Source organism: Pteropus vampyrus, unplaced genomic scaffold (assembly GCF_000151845.1).
Source record: "Pteropus vampyrus isolate Shadow unplaced genomic scaffold, Pvam_2.0 Scaffold86, whole genome shotgun sequence".
Classification (NCBI taxonomy): domain Eukaryota; kingdom Metazoa; phylum Chordata; class Mammalia; order Chiroptera; family Pteropodidae; genus Pteropus; species Pteropus vampyrus.
Genome location: NW_011888867.1, coordinates 3,105,987 through 3,126,776, shown reverse-complemented (window position 1 = coordinate 3,126,776; position 20,790 = coordinate 3,105,987). Strand labels below are relative to the sequence as shown.

The following is a 20,790-nucleotide window of genomic DNA, read 5'->3' as shown; positions in this document are numbered from 1 at the left end:
AAAAAAAAAAAAAAAAAAAAAAAAAAAGTTGAACTTGAAAGGTTAACCTCACTTTAAGCTCCTTAAACATGAAAATGGAAACTTTTAAGAGGTATAAAAAGTCCTTTACATTAAATACTTAACCATCATAGTACTTTAAGCATGAGGATGTCACAGTAGATTACAACAGGATTCATTAATTCCTTTCCCAAGTGGTATTTCAGTGTCTCCTGAGTGCTTGGTACGGAGCTAAGTGCAGACTGTTTGCATTTTGTTGGAGAGAGACACACCTAATACCATAAAGCACACTCTGAATTCTTTTCACCAGCGAAGCAACAGGACCTGAGCTTTAAAGTCCATGGGCTTATCTGAATATTTGTCATATTTCTGGCTTCTAAGAACAGGCACGCCAGGTTATAACTTGTGAAAATATTACAGGGGAGGACGTAGAAAGAGAAAAGACTCAAATACCTAGGAGGACCCTGTGACACTCGACTCGAGGGATCTGAATTCTTAAGACCCTTGCCAGTCCTGACACCCTGCCACCCCTCAAGGAGATAGCTGCTGAGAGTTTTGTTGGAAGAGAACTGAATAATTGCGGGAATGAGGACAAGTTGGGCGGAGGGGTGCTTTTCAAGCCAAGTAAACAGTTACTGAGATAAGTCTTAGGATTCCCAAGCGGGTAGAGAGTGTGTGGCGGGGGGTGGGAAGGTGGGGGGCGTTGAGTGAGAGATAAAGCAGCTCTTGGTTCGAAGTTTGAATCTTTTCTCTACTGATTTCTTAAAACTTTGGGAAAGGAAAGCGATCAGGCATTTTATCCAGGGGCTATGGGATGGAGTCAGGTTAAGGAGCGGCGGGAATCCTGGCAAGTTCATCCAAGGCAGGAAGAGAGGTGGCTGTTTTCTTCCCTCTGTCTTACCCCAGCATCTACCAACCTGCCCGCTCACAGAGGGCCAGTCACAGCAAGCATCCCCTTGAGCTTCAACACACGAGTGGGTGGGCTCTCCTCTCCTCCTGGCCCAGTGCCATTGCCTCGGAGGAGAGGGGTTTGTTCTTTGAGGGGAATCCAGCTGGAATCCAGCTAAGTCCAGAGGGAAACCAGTAAACCTGGCCACCTCGTTCACCTCTTTGTCCGAAGACCTGCAAACTGAATTTGTTAGGGCATCACTAAATTTCATGCAGGAGAGACAAAAATAAAACAAAACGAACACCCCAAAAAACAAACCCAAAGCAACAAACCTACCAGAAGGATGATCACCTTTCCGGAGGAAGATTTGCTGCTGACCTCTGTGCAGAGGGCCAGAGCTGCCAGTGCTGCCAGCAGTAGAAAGAGAATGTCACTGGGGTAATAATCACCATTGTTACATTTGTAACATGCAGGGGAATGCCAGTTACATAGAATATGGATGGGAAGCAGGCCAGGGGAGCATGCTAGAATATGTGTAAACATATGACTGATGAGAATGGAGTATTTCCTGCAATTCATCAAGGTGTCTCCATCTGTGAGAATAAAACACAACTAAAATAAGCAAAGTTGTGACCCATTGAATGGTATCCTGCCCAAAGGAGACAGGAGTGAGTTTGCCTCGAATCTGGAAAGGCAGGGGAAAGGAACAAAACCTGTCTTACCCAAGGAATTCATTTATATAACAAATATTTCATGAGTAACTGCTTTGCAAGTCAGGCAAGGCAAACCGTGCTTGCTTGCAGCGAGTTAGCAAGATGTCAGATCTGGTGGCCGTGGGGATTCTGAACTCAATGACACTGGTCCTATGGTGAGGCAGAGCTGCCTGTTCTATCCCATTCTGAAAATGATTCCACTCAATAGCCTCGCCCTCTGCCTGTGTCCTACGTACACCAAGCAGCATCTCAGGTAATTCCACTCTTCAGAAGGACATGCCTTGGATCGCAAATATGTGTGTAAAGTGTTGAAAAACTATTTCCTGTTCTCAATAAACTATTTGGTTTCCTGGCCTTTCGTGAATTTGGCTAATGTGAAACGTTTTTATCTGAGTTGGATCTCCCCCTAACAAGATTAAATTTCTGAATCTGAAAAGCAAAGGGAACTATATTCCAGATGGTTGGTGTCAATAGCAGTAACTATGTAATAACAGCTAACATTCCCTTAACCTGCACAACGGACTTGCAGGGTAGGAACTAATTGCATTTTACAGACGTGTAAAGAGGCTCAGAGAGGTTCAGGAACTTACACAATGAACAAGTAAATGGCGATGGTGAGACTTAAATTTAGGCAGCCCCTCCCCAGAGCACAGCAGCCACCTATGCTTGGGGTTGAGGCTACCAAGGATACCCAAGAAAGTCAGCCAGTTGATTTCTTCAAGTACCTCTTAGAGCAACAACACCACTGGTTATTTGTTGAATATATAATTCAGATGGAAGAACTAGATGGCACTACGGACAACGGTCCCTGGCCCCTTAAGCTTTTACAGGGTGCACATGCTATTAAGGACCTCAAGAGTTAGAGAGGAAGTGAAAAGTGGGATCGCAGTTCATACAAAGGTCAGACAGACGTGTGTGTGCTGTATATGTAAAAGAACTTACGAGGCAGCAAAAAATGGCATGTCCTGTCCTGAGCAGCGCATACCATCGGCCGCTGCTAGGAGTTTGGAGATGAGATTCCTGTGGCCGTTGGGAGCCAGAAGATGGGACTTGATCTTGGCTGTGAAAAATGGTGGGGTTGGTTGGAAATGGTGGCAGGGAAGGGCCGTGCGGGCAGGAGAGACTGCGTGGAGATCAGAAGGATCTAGAGTAATGCGGGAAGAGGTGTGGGCCTCAGGGGCTGGGGAGGGCCATTGAGTCAGGGAGTACGAAACCACGAAACCAGGTAGAAGGCTGAGACCTTTGTCTTGTAGGCAACAGGCAGTCATAGAAACTGGGAGTGGGCCGGGCCGTGAGTTAGTGGTTGTCAAAAGAAGATTAATGATGAAGGCGCCATATGAGGCTGAATCTAGTTTATGGGACCAGCGTAAGGGGGGTGGAGAGTCAGGAAGTAAAGAGACCGAGTGTGGTAACAACAGGAGAGGAAGTGAGATCGGATTTGGGGGAATAAGAACCTGCAAGGCTTGCACCTCGGTATCCTGATTTCTCCTTGTTCGCCTCTTCCGGCGCTCCTCACTGTAATGAGAATTTTTCGTTGACCTGTAATTCACGTATCATAAAATTAAGCCCTTTAAATTGAGCAATTCAGTGGTTTTTAGTATATTCAGCTGTGCAGGCCTTTCCTCTGTCAATTCGAGGACATTTTCATCAGCCCTTCTCCTAAACTCCCAAACCAGGAGCTGAGGAGTTTCTACGGGTTTCTGTCTCTCTGCGTTTGCCTGTTCGAGGTATTTCATACAAATGTCATCGTACGATAGGTGGCCTTTTGCGTCTGGCTTCTTTCATTTCGCATGATGTCGTCGAGATTCGTCCATGCCGTAGCACATGTCAGAATTTCGTTCCTTTTTATGGCTGAATAATATTCTAGCTGGATGGACACACCACGTTTTGTTTATCCATTCGCCAATTGATGGGCATTTGGGTTGTTTCCACTTTGGGGCTATTATGAATAAAGCTCCTATGAACGTTCACGTCACAAGTCTTCGTGTGGACATAACGTTTTCATTTCTCTCCAGTACATAGCTAGAGGAGAATTGCCAGCTTGTACGGTAAATGCGTGTTTAACTTTTTGAGGAACTGCCAAACTGGCTGCACCATTTTACATTCCTACCAACGATGTGGAAAGTTTCCATATTCTTTATATCCTTGCTTGTTATTCTCTGTTTGTTTTCAATGGTAGTCATCCTTATGGATACGAAGTGGATTCTCAATGCGGTTTTGATTTATGTTTCCCTAACGACATTGAGCATGTTTTCATGCGCTTACTGACCATTAAGTATCTTCTTTGGAGAAAGGTCTATTCATCTGCTTTTAAAATTAGGTTGTCTTTTTATTGGTGGATTTTTTTATATGCTCTGAACACTAGACCCTTATCAGATATATGAATTGCAAATATTATTCCCATTCTGTGGGTTGTCTTTTCAATCTCTTGATAGTATCCACTGAAGCACAAATTTTTAAAATTTCATGAAGTCCAATTCATCTATTTTTTTCTTTCGTTGCCTGTAGTGTTGGTGTCATACCTGAAAAGCCATCGCCTAGTCCAAGGCCACAAAGATTTATGTTATCTTCTCACAGTTGTGTAGTTTTAGCTCCCACATATCGGCCTCTGTTTTGTTTGGAGTTATTTTTTATGTACGGCGTGGAGTGGATACCAGTTCTATTCTTTTGCATGTGGGTATCTAGTTGTCTCAGCACTGTTGCTTGAAAAGAGGATTCTTTCCCCACTAAGTTATCTTGACGCCTTGATCAGAATCAATTGCCCATATATATAAATGTAGGGGTTTATTTCCGGATGTTTGGTTCTATTCCATTGATCTACATACCTGTCCTTATGCTGGGACCACTCAGTCCTGATTACTGTAGCTTCATGGTAAGTATCGAAGTTGGGAAGTGTAAGTCTCCCTACTTTGTTCTTTTTCAAGATTGCTTTGGCTGGTCTTTTCACTGTGTTTTAATTATCTGTGTACATCTTGCCCGTTAGAGAAAAGAGCAGGACCCCTGTCTTCTTCAGCCCTGAAGAGAACACGTGGTTGGTACATAGTAAACACTTGGTAGGAGGAAGAGGAAGAAACTCAGTGACCTAAGCCTTTTGGCAGGAATGAAAGGAAGGCAGGTGATAGAACTCAGGTTAGAGGGATGAGAGCTTAGGAACCAATCTGCTGAGAAGGAGCAGGAGTTTATACACCCTGTTACAGACACAGTGAGTTTGAGGCAATAGTAAGCCATCCACTGTGATGTACCTGATGGGTACCTGGGGAGACACTCAGCTAAAATGACATCAGAAATAAGCCCTGGGGACACGGTTTGCTGCCTGAATTCCCTATTTATTGGAACAAGGGGGAAAAGATGGCTGGGAGGGTCAGAGAGATCCCCTAGTTAAGAACAATTATTAAAAAAAAAAAACAAAACAATCTACCGCAGCACACTTCGACTGTCAAACCAGGCTTAGGATCAAAGCCAAGGGCAGCTCATGGGAACGCAGCTCATTCTGCACATTTCTGCGGGGCCTCATCGTCCTGGGCGCACAGCTGGGCCTTCTGCGAGCCACATGGGTGGACGGTGAGGTCAGATCCAAAGGGGCTTCTCTCTTCCCTCTTGCAACATCAGGGCCTGCTCAGCTGACGGCCCTGAATGAATCAGAAGCTCGGTTTCTGAGCAGATGGCGAGTGTTTCCCAAACTCTCCACCACCCTGTGGAGATGCCTGCTCGGGGCAGCACTTCCAGAGCCGGCTTTAGTCATTCGGTTATTCCAGGACTGAGCCGTCCTTCCTATGAGATGGCCTTTTGTACAGGACTCCGGCCCCAGCTAGGTCTAGAAAAGTTATTACAGAGGTGTTGATTGCAGCCGACAAGACTGCGAACTCATTTCCTCTTATACTGAGAACATTCCGCTCTTGGTCAAGAGCGAAACCTCTCCCCAGGTTGAGTAATCTCGGTGGAGGTTGTAATCAACAGCCTCCTGTTTTCACGTTTGAGGGGTTCTGAGCGCTGTTTGTGGTCGGGTGTGAACGGGTAAGTTGATTCACTCTGGTGAATCCTGAAAAGTGTGACTATTCATCTATTCATTCATTCATTCATTCGTTCATTCAGCTATCAGCGACAGTGCTAGTGGTTGGGCCGTAAACCCACAGTGACATGAAATGTGGCCCTTAAGAAGCTTATAGATGAAAATAGGAAATAGTGAATGCCAGTGTTATCAAGTCCTAGGCTAGCACAGAGATTACGTCCTCCTGGCAGCGGGGGAGGGCTCTGAAGGAAGAGGCATTTTACCTGGTCCAGGTAGAAGGGTAGGTGGGGTTTTGATGGACATGAAAGATGAACCTGTAGGTGCCCCTGGCTTCTAGAAGCCCACAATCGGGGCAGCTCCAACTCTACCCCAGCCCCTTCTGTGTAGAATAGAGAAGAATGTGAGTAGCACCTGTGAAAAGTGACTGATGTATGCAAAGGCTGTGGGACACTGAAGAGGGGATTTTGGAGTCTGGCAGAGCCTCATGTCTAGTGTCTGCGTCACCACTTGTTGGCTACATGGGCAGTTTACTCTCAGCCTCATCACCCTCATCTGCAAAATGAGACCGATGTTAGTTCGTAAGGCTTTTGTAGAGATGGAGAATGCTTAGCTCCACGTTTTGTACATTCTCCTGCAAATACAATGGATAATAGCCGTGATTAAAATCTGTACCTTGTGGATGGCCGTGGAGATTAACTGGGAAGATTTGCGATGGGCACACAGCATGGATGTGGGTGGGGGGCCCGGTGTTGTCTTATGGCCCTTATGTCCCATTTCGTCCACGGCCAGTGCCTCGGCGTGAGTCCCTGCTGTTGAAGTGAAAAGGGAACCCCCAGCCACTGTGCGCCCCTCTCCTTTCTTTATGGCCCTTGTTCAGCCACAGGGACCTTCAGAATGCTCCTTCGACTTTGGGAGGTGACTCAGAGGGGCCACTCTACCTAGAACCTTCCAGAAGACAGACACTCTTGAGACCTTGTGCTTTACCCACCCTTCTCTGAAGTCCGGGCATGCTCGCTGCTCCAAATCGTAATGTGTAGCATTTCTTCTGATCTCTCTGGAGGAACTAGTGACACTTGTCTGATCTCCTCAGCTTTGACATGTTTCTCCTGAATTTTACGGGAGAGGCACGGGTCCCCAGTGCCGACAGTGGGCTGTCAAGTCTCAGAGGCCGACAGGACCCAACAGTGAACAGACAGACCGCCACTGCTCATTAAAAATGAAACAGCAGAGCCGCAGTGTATCCTCATGGGGGGGTCGCTCTATTTTCGGTCACTGTCTCTTTCATCAGGGGAAGGTATCGAACAACTCTTGGGGGAAGCACAGTGGACAATGTCATGGATTTCATAGGATAAGGGATAATTCAAAAGACGTTTGGTACTCGGCTGTGGGTGTACTCGTTGGCTCAACCAACATCTGCTAAATGCGTACCTTGGTGGCTGGCCCTGGGAATGTATACAGTGTGGGCTGAAGGTAGCAGTTTGCTGCCTGGAGGAAAACCAGGGAGCATGCTATTTCTGTGGGATACTGAGTGGCAGGGCCAGGCCTTCTGGAGGTTGCCCAGAGTTTTTCATGGCCAGACTTCTGATCCAGTAAGCAACAGACCAGGATCCACGGAGAGGATGGCCACATCAGTGATGATGTCAACCACAACCCCGTGTCTGCCGGGACACAGCTCCGGGTCGGGGGATGGCTTTTGATATTTCAAAGAAGGGATTCTACATACAAGGTGAGGGGACGGGCCAGCCTTTAGGACATGAGGAGTACCTCGAAAGATGTGGTGACTAAAAGCGGTGTTCTGTCACCTTCCTTCCGGTGACAGAAGCTCCACTTCGTGGCAGCTAAGGGTGTGCCGTCGAAGGCAAAATGTAGGACGTCGTGAATCGAGATGAAGGGCTGTACAGAAACCCGAGCGGCCCGGTGACCACGGTGGGTGGTCTGCAGAGTCCTGGAAAATGTTGGGGGTTGGCATCTTACTCCAGGTTTGTGTGGATTGATTTTCGGGCTTCTGAGCACAGTATTGAGCCATGATAGAAAAATAATATGCAAAAGCCTGTGTCTGGGTGAAGGAACAGAAGTGGGTATTTCAGTTTTGTTTTCCAAATGGATGGTTTTTTGATCTCCCTCTAAAAAGCATGACTCCATCCTTTTTGAGAAAGGGGGATGCCCGAATTGAGAGAGGGGGGTGCTAGAATCAATTGTTTATTAATTCTCCTACAGGGGAAAACCAGAACTTCCTAGGATGTCGTAAGAAAAACAAAAAGAGATTCTACTTCTCAGCGGCCACAAAAATCATTCCGAGGTCATATAGTCAACCATCTTCAAAGGCTTACTTGTGCATTAAGGCACAAGAACAGCTCAAGGGGCTAGAAAAGACCAGACAACATGAAAGCTGCCTTAATCTGTTGGCTAAGACTCCAGGTTTTCTTTGAAAAACCCGAGGGTAACTCAGCTTGCAACTTCTTTATTTTTAAAATCAACTTTCCCATTTCAAGATAACATGTGGTCAGCGCTGCTTCTTCAGCCGTCCCGTTCTGAAGCTTCAGGTCAACAGAGTGGACTGTAGGGCAGTTTGTCCTCACGTGGAGATGGGAACAGGCAGAGGCTCTTAACCTAAACTTACGGAGGGGACTTCTGTGGCTATCCCAATAAAACAAGGTGAAGTCCAGTAAAGCAGGGGCCCCCAACCCCTGGGCTGCAGACCAGTACCAGTGGTCTCTGGCCTGTTAGGAACTGGGCCGCATAGCAGGAGGTGAGTGGCGAGTGAGTGAGCGAAGCTTCATCTGTATTCGCAGCCGCTCCCCAGTGCTAGCGTCACCGCCTCAGCTCCGCCTCAGATCATCAGGCGTTAAATTCTCATAGGAGCACTGGTCCCTGGTGCCAAAAAGGTTGGGGACCGCTGCAGTAAAGGACTCAGTATCATGTAAGAACATCCTACTTTACACGGTACATCCATTCATATCCTAAATGCTGTTATCAACAAAGCTGTAACAGATGGTAAAATAAATTCTTGGCTCTGAGCTTTCGTCTTTGTTTCTGTTTATTGATGGGTAATGACTTAAGACACTTCCCGGCCACTACCTGTCCAGTTACTGCCATCTCTACTGCCACAGTCCTGGCACAAGCACCACCCACACCCACCTGGACGCCAGAAATAGTCTAAAGTGACCTCCTTGTTTCAGTCTGGTACCAGCACCAGCCCCTGTGCACACACTCCGTTCACACGGTGGCTTCTGGAGTGGCTTCTGGAACTGAGGTTTGTCACTCCCTTACTCAGAGCATCTGCTGGCTTCCTTTCACACTCCAAATGAAATCAAAACCTCTTCCTTGCAGCGTTCCACTGACTGGCCAGTATTGTCTCCTACTGTCCAGCCATACTGAGTGCTCTTTGCTTCTTGAGTGTGCAGTGGCCTTAAGTGCATTCGGGGCTTCGGAGTCAGCCCTAGCTCTTCCCCTACCTGGAGTTCACTCACTCATTCATTCAACAAATACTTACTGAGTGCCTACTATGTGCCAGGCGTTTTAGGCAAGGGGGACATTGAGATAAAACAGCCTTATCAAGTGTATGTTCTCATGAGACAGCCATTAGTGAATACAAAGTGTAGTGGGTGGCAAATACTCAGGCGTGTGTGTGAGTGTGGGGGAGGCGGTTATTGGTTTTACTGGGGTGGGAGGGAAGGCCTCCCAAGAAAATGCCCTTTGAACAGAGATCTGAAGCAGGGAGTAGAGGAGTACTATTCTGAGATTTTCCTGGTTGGTTTGCTTGTTACGAGCCCTCACCGCACCCCGACAGTGTCGAAATCCACAAGAGTAGAGACCTTGTCTTGTTCACTTCTCTGTCTCTGGTGCCCAGAACAGGGCCCAGCACACAGTAGGTGCACAGTAAATATTTGGTGGACCTAGAGGCGCACCTTGGCACAGTTCCGATCTTGATTGATCATTGCTGCTGCCTTACCTTACAGAGCCAAGAGGAGAGCTGCTGCTCAAAGAGGTACTTGCATCTTTTTAAAGCAAATCACACCTTCTTTCTAACCTGCCGCTTCTGAGAGCTTAGTCCTAGAAAGGGGCTCATTTGGGGAAATTGAGTTTGTGGTCTCTAAGTAAGTAGATTGGAAGATTCTAACAAGATGGGATTCCCTAAGAGATCAGATGTCGGAGGAGGCAGTTGCTTCTGACAACCAGGATGATATTTTATGAGAGGGTGAGGTTGCGGGCCAAAGAGGAAGGATGTGGGAACCCGGGAGGGGGGCGTTGGGGTGGGGCGGGGGTGCAGCAGGCTTTCCAGCCCACAGCCGCCACGGAGGCGCAAATGTGCTTTTGGATTTGTGTTGGTGAGCAGTCACCGACCAGGCAGACTTGGCGAATCATTTTGCTTCTGATGTTGTTAGAGAAAAATTTGTTGACATCTTAAAACAGTTGAAAAACATTATTCAAGACTATTGCAATAGGGGAGAGAGATAGGACTCAACTATGAATATGACGAAGACAGCTGGGGATTTATAGCCAAGCAGCAGAGTGAGGGGTCAGTGCATCGATGGAAAATTACCAAGAGGGGACACCAAGGGTCGAGGGGTTCTTGCTGAGGCAGGCTGAGGACTTAGTCATCAAAGGTGGAGGATGGGGAGCTTAGTCAGATATCAAGGGTGGTCAGATTCTGTCTAAACCGACTTAGCTGAAACTGGACTCTGCCCAGGGTCATGGCCTCATTGAGAAGGGCTCAGAAAAACCTAACTAAAGTCTGGCCAAGGGGAGTGTCAACCTTACTTTCCTTTTCCTGGTCTGGTACATGGAAGCAATATACTAGTGTCCCTGCCCCGTGGGGCCGTTTAAAATAAAGTCTGCCAGAAGGCACCATGTAGACCCTACGTGGATGAACAGATGTGAGTGAGGGTCTTGTTATAAAGCCGTGCCTCCTCTCTTGGGTAGAACCTATGACGCGGGAAGACCTGAGCATCCTCCTGTTCCGGCAGCCCACTCATCCTCCTGCTCTCTGTGTCCCGTATGATTCTCGCTACATCCTTGGCACTGAATTAACTTGGTAGTGGTCAGCTGACGTGAGGGCCACAGACAGAGGCATTGGTTCTGGAAAGAATCTGTATGTATGGGGGTGGGCAGCTGGCAGTGCTCAGGCCATTTAAGCTGGCCCTGTGCTGAAAAGTTTCTTCCATGGCCATGACACAGTATTGGAAGGAAGATATTGTCTTAAAGAGAGCTGGTTTCGAGGCAGGAGGGCAAAGACGATTTATTGAAATGAGACCCAATCTTTTGGAGGAAGTCAAATTATACTCCCATTTTACACTGTACTGCAAAATAAACACAAGACAAATGGAAAGATTAAGCATAAGGACAAAACTACAGGGAAAATATAGGTGAATATTTATATAATCTGGGAGGTAGGGTTAGTAATTGTGACATCACAGAGACAAAACGGGCTTAATAAATTTGATTAGCGACAGAATGCACCACTTACGAAAGACATGCCAATGCCAACTGGTTAAAAAAGGTAGCATTAATTCCAAAGCACATATTCTTAAAGTTATAAAGAACACTTATAAAGCTATAAAAAAGATGAATACCGTAAGAGAAAAAAGGTCACAAAAGAAATTCCTGATGGCAAACAGATGGGACAGCTCGCCACCACTAATCAAAAGAAATGTAAATAAAACCAAAAGAGTGAAAACAAAAACCAAAAGAATTTTTTCAAGAATTTGGGATATTACACGCAGTGATAATAACAGTGTGATTTAATGTGGCATCTAAATTTTAAAGTATTTTTTTCAATGCCATTCCATAAATGTTTGTAAAGTAGAATAATTTGTTTGGCGTTACCAGGCTTTAATGCCTGGTAATTACGAATCAAAATGATTCATAATTAGCACTTTCAGACCAATAAGCATCTCTTCAGTTCTTATTCGTTCTCGGACTTAAGAACCTTAAGGTAAAATCGATTTATCCATATTGTCTTCTCAAAGGTAGTACACAGTTTGGCCCAGCTTTTAACAAAACACACACACATACACACACACACACACAAATTCCAAAGTGAATGGATTTGGGGGTTGCCACTGTGCCTGGAAGCTGCCATTGTTCTGACACCCAGCTGGATGAGGCTGGGCGTGGCAAGGAAAGGTGTTCCTGTGAACACGAGGGTACAAGGCTTCAGAACTGACAGCGTGATCGTAGGTTCATCGCTGACCTTATATAAACAGCTGCGTGTCGCCCATGTGCACACGTGTCTTAGGAAGAATGAAAAGGACTGGAGAGCGAAGGCTTTAGTACGTGATTTGAATTTCACCATTCAAGAGAAAAGGGTGGCAAATGCTGGCTGCAAACTCGGCAGCTGGGCTCCAGGAACTCTTCGCCCAGGAGAGCCTTCAGCCAAAATAACGAGAAGGACAATCGAGCATCTCTTGTTATAGATCAACTTTCCCATGGAGCCAAAAGAATGCCAGGGCGGTGAGACAAAGGACGTGCATCTTAATCATGAGTGTCATTCATAAAACACCCTTTGTCTATTCAGAGCGATTTTAGTACTTGGCTCTGTGGGCCAAGAGTAGAAAAGAACCAGAAGGAATTTTTTTTTTTTTTTAACAAGTTACTCTTTCAATGAACTGAACTTTCTATGAAAGAATTCAAACCGACTTTAGTACTTGATTTTTTTTTTAATGCAAGGTGGTTTTGTTTTATTTTTCAAACAAAGTTAAAGGATGCCCCAAAGTAAGCGATTTTGCTGAACAGCCCCAGAAAACATTTTAATAATTGATGATTTGTTCTCTGAGTTCAAAGAGTGGGAGGAAGAAAAGAGAATGGGATACTTAGTTTTTTAAAATTAGGACTGCTCGCCAGGCAAAAGGTATTTCCACTTGAGCTGGATAAACGCATTCAACATTTGTCTACACCAGAGTCATAAATCCTTGTGGGAGGCAATCGCTACCCCGCCCCCACCCCAGCAAATGGCCAGGAGGGGAGGCCAACCATTTGCATGCACAGCGTTATTGCTAACTGATGAAAGCCTTTCACCACCCAGATGAAAAATAGATGCATATACTTAGGAGATTCATCCAAAGCCATTGATTGGCAGCACTGGATTAGGACTCTGCATGCAAAGAGATCAAGCATATTGACTCCTGAGGCTTTCTCCCTCTATGCATCAGCAAAGAAGTTGTGATCAAATATTTATTAGCTGTGCCTTTGGCTGGGCTGTCCAAGCCTAGGGAGAAATACGGTATCTTGGCTGCTAACTTGAGCACTACGTTGATACAAACCTCTGCTCTGAGTACACACAGCAGCCCAGGAGCACCCCTTCCTTCTTGCTCTTGGGCTGCATGTGCTCCCTTATTTTGCAACTGTAGTTAGTCATGGAATTTCCAGAACCATGCTGAGTCTGGAGAGGCAGACTGTGGCCAATGAGTCAGACTTATTTTTTAACTCGTGAAAAGAGTTATTTGGTGAGCCGAGATGATGCTCCAGCTTGGTCACCATTAGTTCAGATCATTGCGACAGAGATTGAAGAAGAGGCAGGTGGTGTTGATCAGTTCTCTGCCCAGTCGTGGAATTTCGTGGAATTCAACCAGCTGTCCCACCCCACCATCCCTTACTTCCCTAGAAACCCAGGGTCATTCATCTGATATGAATGCAGAAAAGCCAGGGCGGGGGGCAGTAAAGGCTCTCGTTAGTTAGCATTGGTTCCCGAAGAGTTTTATTAGTTACCTCTGACGTATGTTACTGACCTTCCCCTCGGGATGTTAACCCATCAGTAACATAAGAGGTTGAAGTCTGTGTAATCTCTGAGATCTGTGGTCAAAGCCGATGGTTCCGCTCAGCCAGGTAGGCAGCAGTCTCAAAACTAAATGAAGAGTGAACTTGGTTTTGAAAAGATGGAGGCCCCGCTTTTGGACATTCTGATTCAGTGTGTTTGAGATAGAGCCTGCAAATTGAGATTTTGAGAAATCTTTTGAGGTGACTCTAATTTAGAATTTTCCAGGTCGAAATGATATTCCTTTAACCTGGAAATATTAATTCATCATATGAAATGGCACCAGGAAGACTCTGGTTCATTCCTGAAGAGGGAAGGTATATACCGCCTGTTCTGCCTGCTTCGCTGGGGTGCCGGGAAGGGGCTGGACACCTGACCTTTTTCTATTTCCATCTTCCATTCTTTGGCAATGGAGACAACCAGCCAGAGGCACGGCAGGGAGAACAGTTTGTGGTAAGTGGGAAAGATGTCAAAAAAAAATCTCCAAAAGAAACGGGAAAAAAATAATCTTACTGTAGCCAGCCAGTTAGGTCTGCCCACGCTACTTCCACCATAAGCCCTGACTCGGTCTTTTGTTTTAGCCATCACAGTCCGGCCAGAAGATGACATTAGAACTCAAGGTGTGGAAGATGGCATGGTGACCCCAGGTGCCAGTGAAGATCCCTATCAGTCTGTTGACTGGACAGCTTTGGTGAGTGTCCAAGGAAGAGAGTAATTTGCTTCATAGGCATGCAGTCACATGCAGGGACGGACGGACGGAGACACACACACACACACACACACACACACACACACACACACACACACACACACACACACACACACACACACACACGATCAGCAGGAGCCACCATATGGAGGAATTGCTACAGGGCTTGCAATAAAAGCTGCTTCCTAATCTCATCCAGCTAACAGGTAGCTGGTGTGTTGATCACAGGTAATTTGAGCGTATACACTAGGATTCTCAAACTGGTCAGGAAGTCGGTTTATGGATGTCCAATCTGTTATAGCCAATCTTCAATACAGTAAAAGTCTTGAATCTTGCAGCACTGTCATTGCTATAAAAGTTTCTAAAATGTATTCACAATGTCTTGCCTTATTATAGGCTGATAATAAACACAGACTAGAACCCATCCACAGACCACACTATGCAGAGTCTCAGCTGACACATTCCTAGCCTGACGAATTTCAGTCAATGTGTCTTAAGCACCTGCCATGGGCCAGACAGGATGCCAGGCTCTGGGAGGCCTTGAGGAAATATATAAGCCACACTATCTACCCTTGAGGAGCTCATGAATTAGTTATAACATGGAATAAGGGCTCCTGCCTGCCTCTCTGACCTTGCTGCACCCCTGCCCCACTCACTTTCTCTATGTCTATCATGTTGGCCCTTCTGACCTTTGAACTTATTCCACCTTAGGGTTTTCTCTGCTTAGAACATTCCCCAGATCTTTCTATGGCTGACTTTTTCGCATATTCTCAAATTCAAATATTACCTTGAAGAGGCCAACAGTAATCCTGTCTCCCTCCACCCTCTTTTCCCCCCAGGAGTTACTCTCTAACCTTGAAGTCAGCAACTACCCACCAGATTTGGCCCACTGCCTGTTTTTGTAAATAAAGTTTTATTGGAACGCAGCAATGCCTATTGGGTTAAGAGTTATCTGAGGCTGCTTTCATTCTATAAGAGTAGAGTTGAGTAGTTGGTTGTAACAGAGACCAAAGGACCTGCAAAGATGAAAACATTTACCATTTTGCCCTCTACAGAAAAGTATGCCAATCTCTGCGCTAGTATATCCCCAGGGTTTGGAATCATGCCCAGCACATAGTTGATACTCAGCATATTTTTTTGTGTTAAAAAAAACACCACGTAACGTAAAATTTACCATCTTAACCATTTTAAGTGTACAGTCCAGTAATGGTAAGTATATTCATCTTGTGAAACAGATCTTGAAAATATCCTCATCTTGCAAATCTGAAACTCTGTACCTATTAAACAACAACTCTCCTTTTCTTCCTCCTATTTTTTATCTCTATGATAATCACCATTCTATTTTTTACTCTATGATTTTGACTACTCTAAATATCTCATATAAGTGGAATCCTACAGTATTTGTCTTTGGGTGACTGCTTTATTTCACTTAGCATAGTGTCCTTGAGGTTCGTCCATGTTGTAGCATGTGACAAGATTTCCTTTTTTAAGGCTTAATAATATTCCATCGTATGGACATAGCACATTGTAGTTATCCACTCAGTGTTGATAGACATTTAGGTAACTTCCAGATTTTGGCTATTGTGAATAGGGCTGCTATGAACATAGGCATGCAAATATGTCTTTGAGACCTTACTTTCAGTTTTTTTTTTAGGTATATACTCAGAAGTGGGATTGTAGGATCATATGGTAGTTCTATTTTTAATTTCTTTGAGGAAACTCCTTCCTGTTTTCCCTGGCGGTTGCACCATTTTATAGTTCTACCAACACTGCACAATGGTTCCAATCTCTCCACATCCTTGCCAACACGTTTTTTTTGTTCTTTTGATAGTAGCCTTCCTAATGGATGTGAGGTGATAATTTTGTTGCGGTATTGGTTTGCGTTTCTCTGATGATTAGAGGCATTGAGAATTTTTTCATATACTTGTTGGCCATTGTGTATTATCTTCGGATAAATGTCTATTCAAGTCCTTTGTCCATTTTTAAAACAGGTTATTTGATTTTTTGTTTTTGAGTTGCAGAGGTTCTTTATACCCTTATCAGATATGATTTGCAAGCATTTTCTCTTATTCCATAGGTTGCCTTTTCACTTTGCTGATTATGTCTTTTGTTGTATGAAGTTTTTAAGTTTGATGTGGACGCATTTATCTATTTTTGCTTTTGTTGTCTGTGCTCATTAGCATATTTGTTTAACGTTACTGGCATACACTTTGGGGTCAACAGAACCATTTCCGGGTTCTGTTCTGTCGTTTTTTGTCTATAATAGGATCTAATAATAAGATCTACTTCATGGGTTTTCGTGTGTTTTTTTGTGTGGAATAAATGAGGTGTTTCAATAGGCTGGCACATCATAAGCTCTCAATGAAGGCTAACTATTTTTCTCATTGAGGGAGGGGGGCATCGAAGGATGATACAACATAATATGTGTCCCCAAAATGTTGCGGAGTAAATGTGCCATTCAAATTCAAGAGAGAAAAAAAATCAAAGCTTAGCGATCCGGTATTTTCTGAAGAATTAAGACCCATGGAAGTAAACATTTGGCTTTCATTTTTACAGTAGACAGATTTTTTTCCATCCCTATTCTCATAGTTTCTGTTTGTTTGTTTTCTTGTTTTCACTTTATATTTACGTCATCCTATATTTTATATATTTATGTCACCTTAAATTCTTTTCTGTTATAAGGCAGAGTCTATATTTTAGAACATTATGGTTATTTCTCTGTTCTGCCTCATTTACATCTCCAATAGGTGCCCACAAGTACAAAGAGCACAGTCACACGTATAGAGGACCTGCCAACCTCAGAAAGCACAGTCCATGCCCAAGAAGAAAGCCAGAGCACCACAGCCTCGAATATGGCCACTAGTCACTCCATGGGTAAGAAAACCAGTCACTCCAACAGGGACTGACCTTCCTTTGCATAAGTAATGCATTCCAAAACCATGAACAAATACAATAAACAATAGGGCGCATATTGGAATGCAAGAGCGAATTCTGAACCAAGCTTTATGCGGCAGGTTCAGAATCCGATGTATGAGTTCGATTTATTGGGTTGCTGAACACAGTTCTCTACCTTGAATGATGACTAGCGATGATGTCCCCACGAGGGCAAGTTAAGTAGCTATTTATGTCATGTCGCTGACCCTAAGTTGATACTGATATAACTAAGAACTTTGTGTTGACCCCCAAGGCCACAAAACTAAGCCAACTTATGTAAATATTAATAGAGTCTATAGTGATATTTATCATCTTATATGGAATTCTTGTCTGTCCACATGGAGCAAGAATCTTTTCTAAAGCAGTCTTCTTACCAGGATTTTGGGTTGTACTTGTGATTCACAGTTGGCACCTGCAACAGTATGAATGAAACATATTGGAGAGAAACTGGAGGAGACTTCAGATCTTTGCCGTTATTGTGAGGTTTAGACCATCACTGATAAGATTGGGGAAAGATTGTTGCCGTTACAACTCAGCAATAGAAAGAGATAGCTTCCTATTTCTAGAGCTTTCTTAAAAGAAATTCAGTTGATTGTGATTTTTAAAAAATATGCCCTAATTTGTAATAAATAGGGGTGGGAGAGAAAAGGGACTAATCCTGCAATAACTGTAATGAGTGCTTGCTGAGTTGAGCAATTTTATATAAATCATTTTATCTAGATAAGTATTTCCATCTTTAAATGAAAGTAAACACAAAGACCTTGCCTAAAGCAGTGGTTTCTCAAACCAACTGCACATTTGAACACCTGAAAAGTTTTTTTTTGTCAATATATATTTCCAGACCCAAAAGCAATCTGGTTATACACAATCTATAGCACTTCCGAGGATTTAAAAAATGCTTTATGTCTTTACGCCCATTTTCGTAGTAGCATTATTCACAATATCTAAAACACGGAATTCATTGAAAGATGAATTAGATAAACAAAATGTGGTATATGTATACAATAGAATATTATTCAGCCTTTAAAAGGAAGGAAATTCTGATATATGCTTCAACTTGAATAAACTTTGAGGACATTATACAAATGGAATAAGCCAGTCATCAAAAGACAAATGCTGTATGATCCCACCTAGATGAGTAGTAAAATGATAGGGACGGAAAGTAGAAGGGTGGAGCCAGGGGCAGGGGGCAGAGGAGGAAGTGAGGAGTTATTGTTTGATGAGTATAAAATGTCAGTTTTTGAAGATGAAAGAGTTCTGGAGATGGACGGTGGTGATGATTGCAGAACAGTGTGGATGTACTCAATGCCGCTGAATCGTATACAGAAATGGTGAATATAGTAAATTTTGTTATGCGTTTCATTACAATAAAAAAACCTTCATCGAATGCTTTGAAAATAAAGACTAAAGTTTACTCCAAGATGCTAAAAAAAATGGCTAACGTTTAAATACCAGAGAAAACCAAGTAGGGCTAAGCTAGGAAAGTATTATCAATATAATTGATCATTAGAAAGCATTTCAAAATTTTGGAGAAGAATTGACCATTTGTAACTTGATTCGACAGTTAATTACCAGCAGAAAATAGAAACTTCCAACCTGACTGTTCTTTCTATCATTCCAAGATACCTCTCCTAATCCTTAAAAAAAAAAATCTCAATTGCCTGAAAACTCCCATGGTTACTCTCCTGTCCCATCCCCTGCCCCACCCATTCACAAAAAGTGTGACTTAAAGCAGATTCCTACTTCATACGTCAGTGTCCGAAGAGATGTTCACATCAGTTAATGTAATTATAAGCACTTGTTTTTTAAGAGGTAATTTATTAGGGCAGCAGATGTCTTTCCCATGAAACGCCCAGGTTCCGTGATGTTCACACATATGACACATTTTATGATCACAGTCATGTGATTGGGAGGAAGCTAGAGAGTATGAGACTAATAAGCTCTCATTTAGTAAGGAATTTTCCATAAGTTTTATTTTTGGTATTTTCTAACCAGTGGTGTCATCAGTGGTGACGGTGTGTTACATAAAGGCTGGAATTGGCAGCCACTGTGTTAAGACGTGAAATGCAAATGATTGACTTAACTCTGTGGATAGTTGGCAGCCAGGGATGACATTTTGGGAGTCTATTCAAGGACACCATTATTCTGGGCAGGACTCGAAGTCTCCATTTGCAAACCAGATAAATAAATACCATGCAGAGGAGTTACAGACTCTGTATACAAAAGAAGTTGGTAGGAGAAACAAAACAAAGCAAAACACCTTTTTTTTTTTAATATAGGAATTGTGTATAATTATCTGAAAATTTCGTTTTCTTGCAGGAAAGGTACTTGTGAGTAAATAACTTAAACCCATGTGATAGGTAAATGAAAATATTCACATTGTAATAATTAGACTAGGTTTGGCTGCAGATAGAAATTCTAAAACAACATTGGCATAAACACAGAGTGTATTCTCTCATTAAACAGAGCTGAGTATATTGTCACCCTGTAAGATGTGAATTTTGCTACTAAAGCAAAAGCAGAGAATTAATATCACAAAACAAAATCACAGTCTTGGCCACATCTTCCAAAAATGGAGTATATTGTTCTTGAAATGAAAATCCTTCAACGTAGATCTCATTCCAGTGGGTAAGTTTTCTATGGTCTTGACATTAGACCAAGAATCAACATCCTTGGATTCTTTCGTTAACTTAAGCTCTGAAACATTTTGATCATTTATTTAAGAACTGTGGGTCAGTTTCCTTGACTCTGCTCTCTAAAGTGGATGATAGAAAAGTAATGTACACAAACGTATTATAGGCGTAAAGAAGCATTCATAAATTCAATAATAATAGTTTTGAAGACAGAATCATGTCAAAGCTTGCTTAAAAATCCCCTAATCCAATTTATTTAAGAAATTATCCTCTTTGCTTGTGTTTTGCTACCTTCCACTTATGGCAAATTTATCTTTCGCCAATTGTGAAATTATAGTTATTAAATTCTAATAATTCTATATCATTATATCTCTCACTTTACAGGAGACACACAAACAACAATTGAGAAAGGTAAGCTAGATTTTGGTATCAAAATATTCTATGAGGATTAAAAAAAAAGATTTCTTTGAACCTAATCTTTGTGATGAATTACATTCTCTCTTGGATTGTAGTCAACAAGAGCAAAACACAGAACCTTCCAAGAACAGGATTCAAACCTCTTTTAAGAGGGAAAAGGGAATTGCCTGTGTTTCAAAATAAGCAAACTACAAACGAGACTATTCACTTAGTGACAACTACAGAGAATGGCGTCATATCACAATTTATTGTTACTAAGAATAAAAACGGGTGCTAATTTAACAGCCGTACACAAATGCCACCCAATAATTAACAGCAAAGCCACCCAGTATGAGTGATATGCTCAATAGATCCTGAGACCCAGAAATCTTTCCATTTGTAAGATGGGGTTAGAATATCCCAAGATTTCTCCTCTTCTAAGACAACTTCCTCTGGGTATAGAAGAAGCAATGTGGACCATTATTTGCTATCTCTAGTAGGACAGTGTGTTGTGTATTAATGACACGTTGTATTATTGCAGTGTATTGTTTATCTGGGCTCAAGCTTTTTCCCCCTCTCATTCAGATGGCTTGGCGACAGGCACCCTGATTGGAATCACTGTCGGGGTCTTACTAGCCATCGGATTCATTGGTGGGATCATCATTGTGGTTGTGCGAAAAATGTCGGGAAGGTACTCGTAAGTAAATAACTTACACCCATGTGATAGGTTAATGAAGATGGTCACTTTAGGGCTCCA

At 43.3% G+C, this 20,790-nt stretch overlaps 1 protein-coding gene across 1 annotated transcript in view; it reads left to right on the top strand.

Moving 5' to 3' along the window:
• PDPN (podoplanin) overlaps positions 1-20,790 on the top strand; it is a 27,617-nt gene that overhangs the window by 3,228 nt on the left and 3,599 nt on the right. The window contains exons 2-5 of the mRNA XM_011363518.2: positions 13,943-14,052; positions 16,818-16,944; positions 20,022-20,048; positions 20,619-20,730. Of these exons, the coding sequence (XP_011361820.1) occupies positions 13,943-14,052; positions 16,818-16,944; positions 20,022-20,048; positions 20,619-20,730 (376 nt within the window). The remainder of the gene's footprint in view (positions 1-13,942; positions 14,053-16,817; positions 16,945-20,021; positions 20,049-20,618; positions 20,731-20,790) is intronic.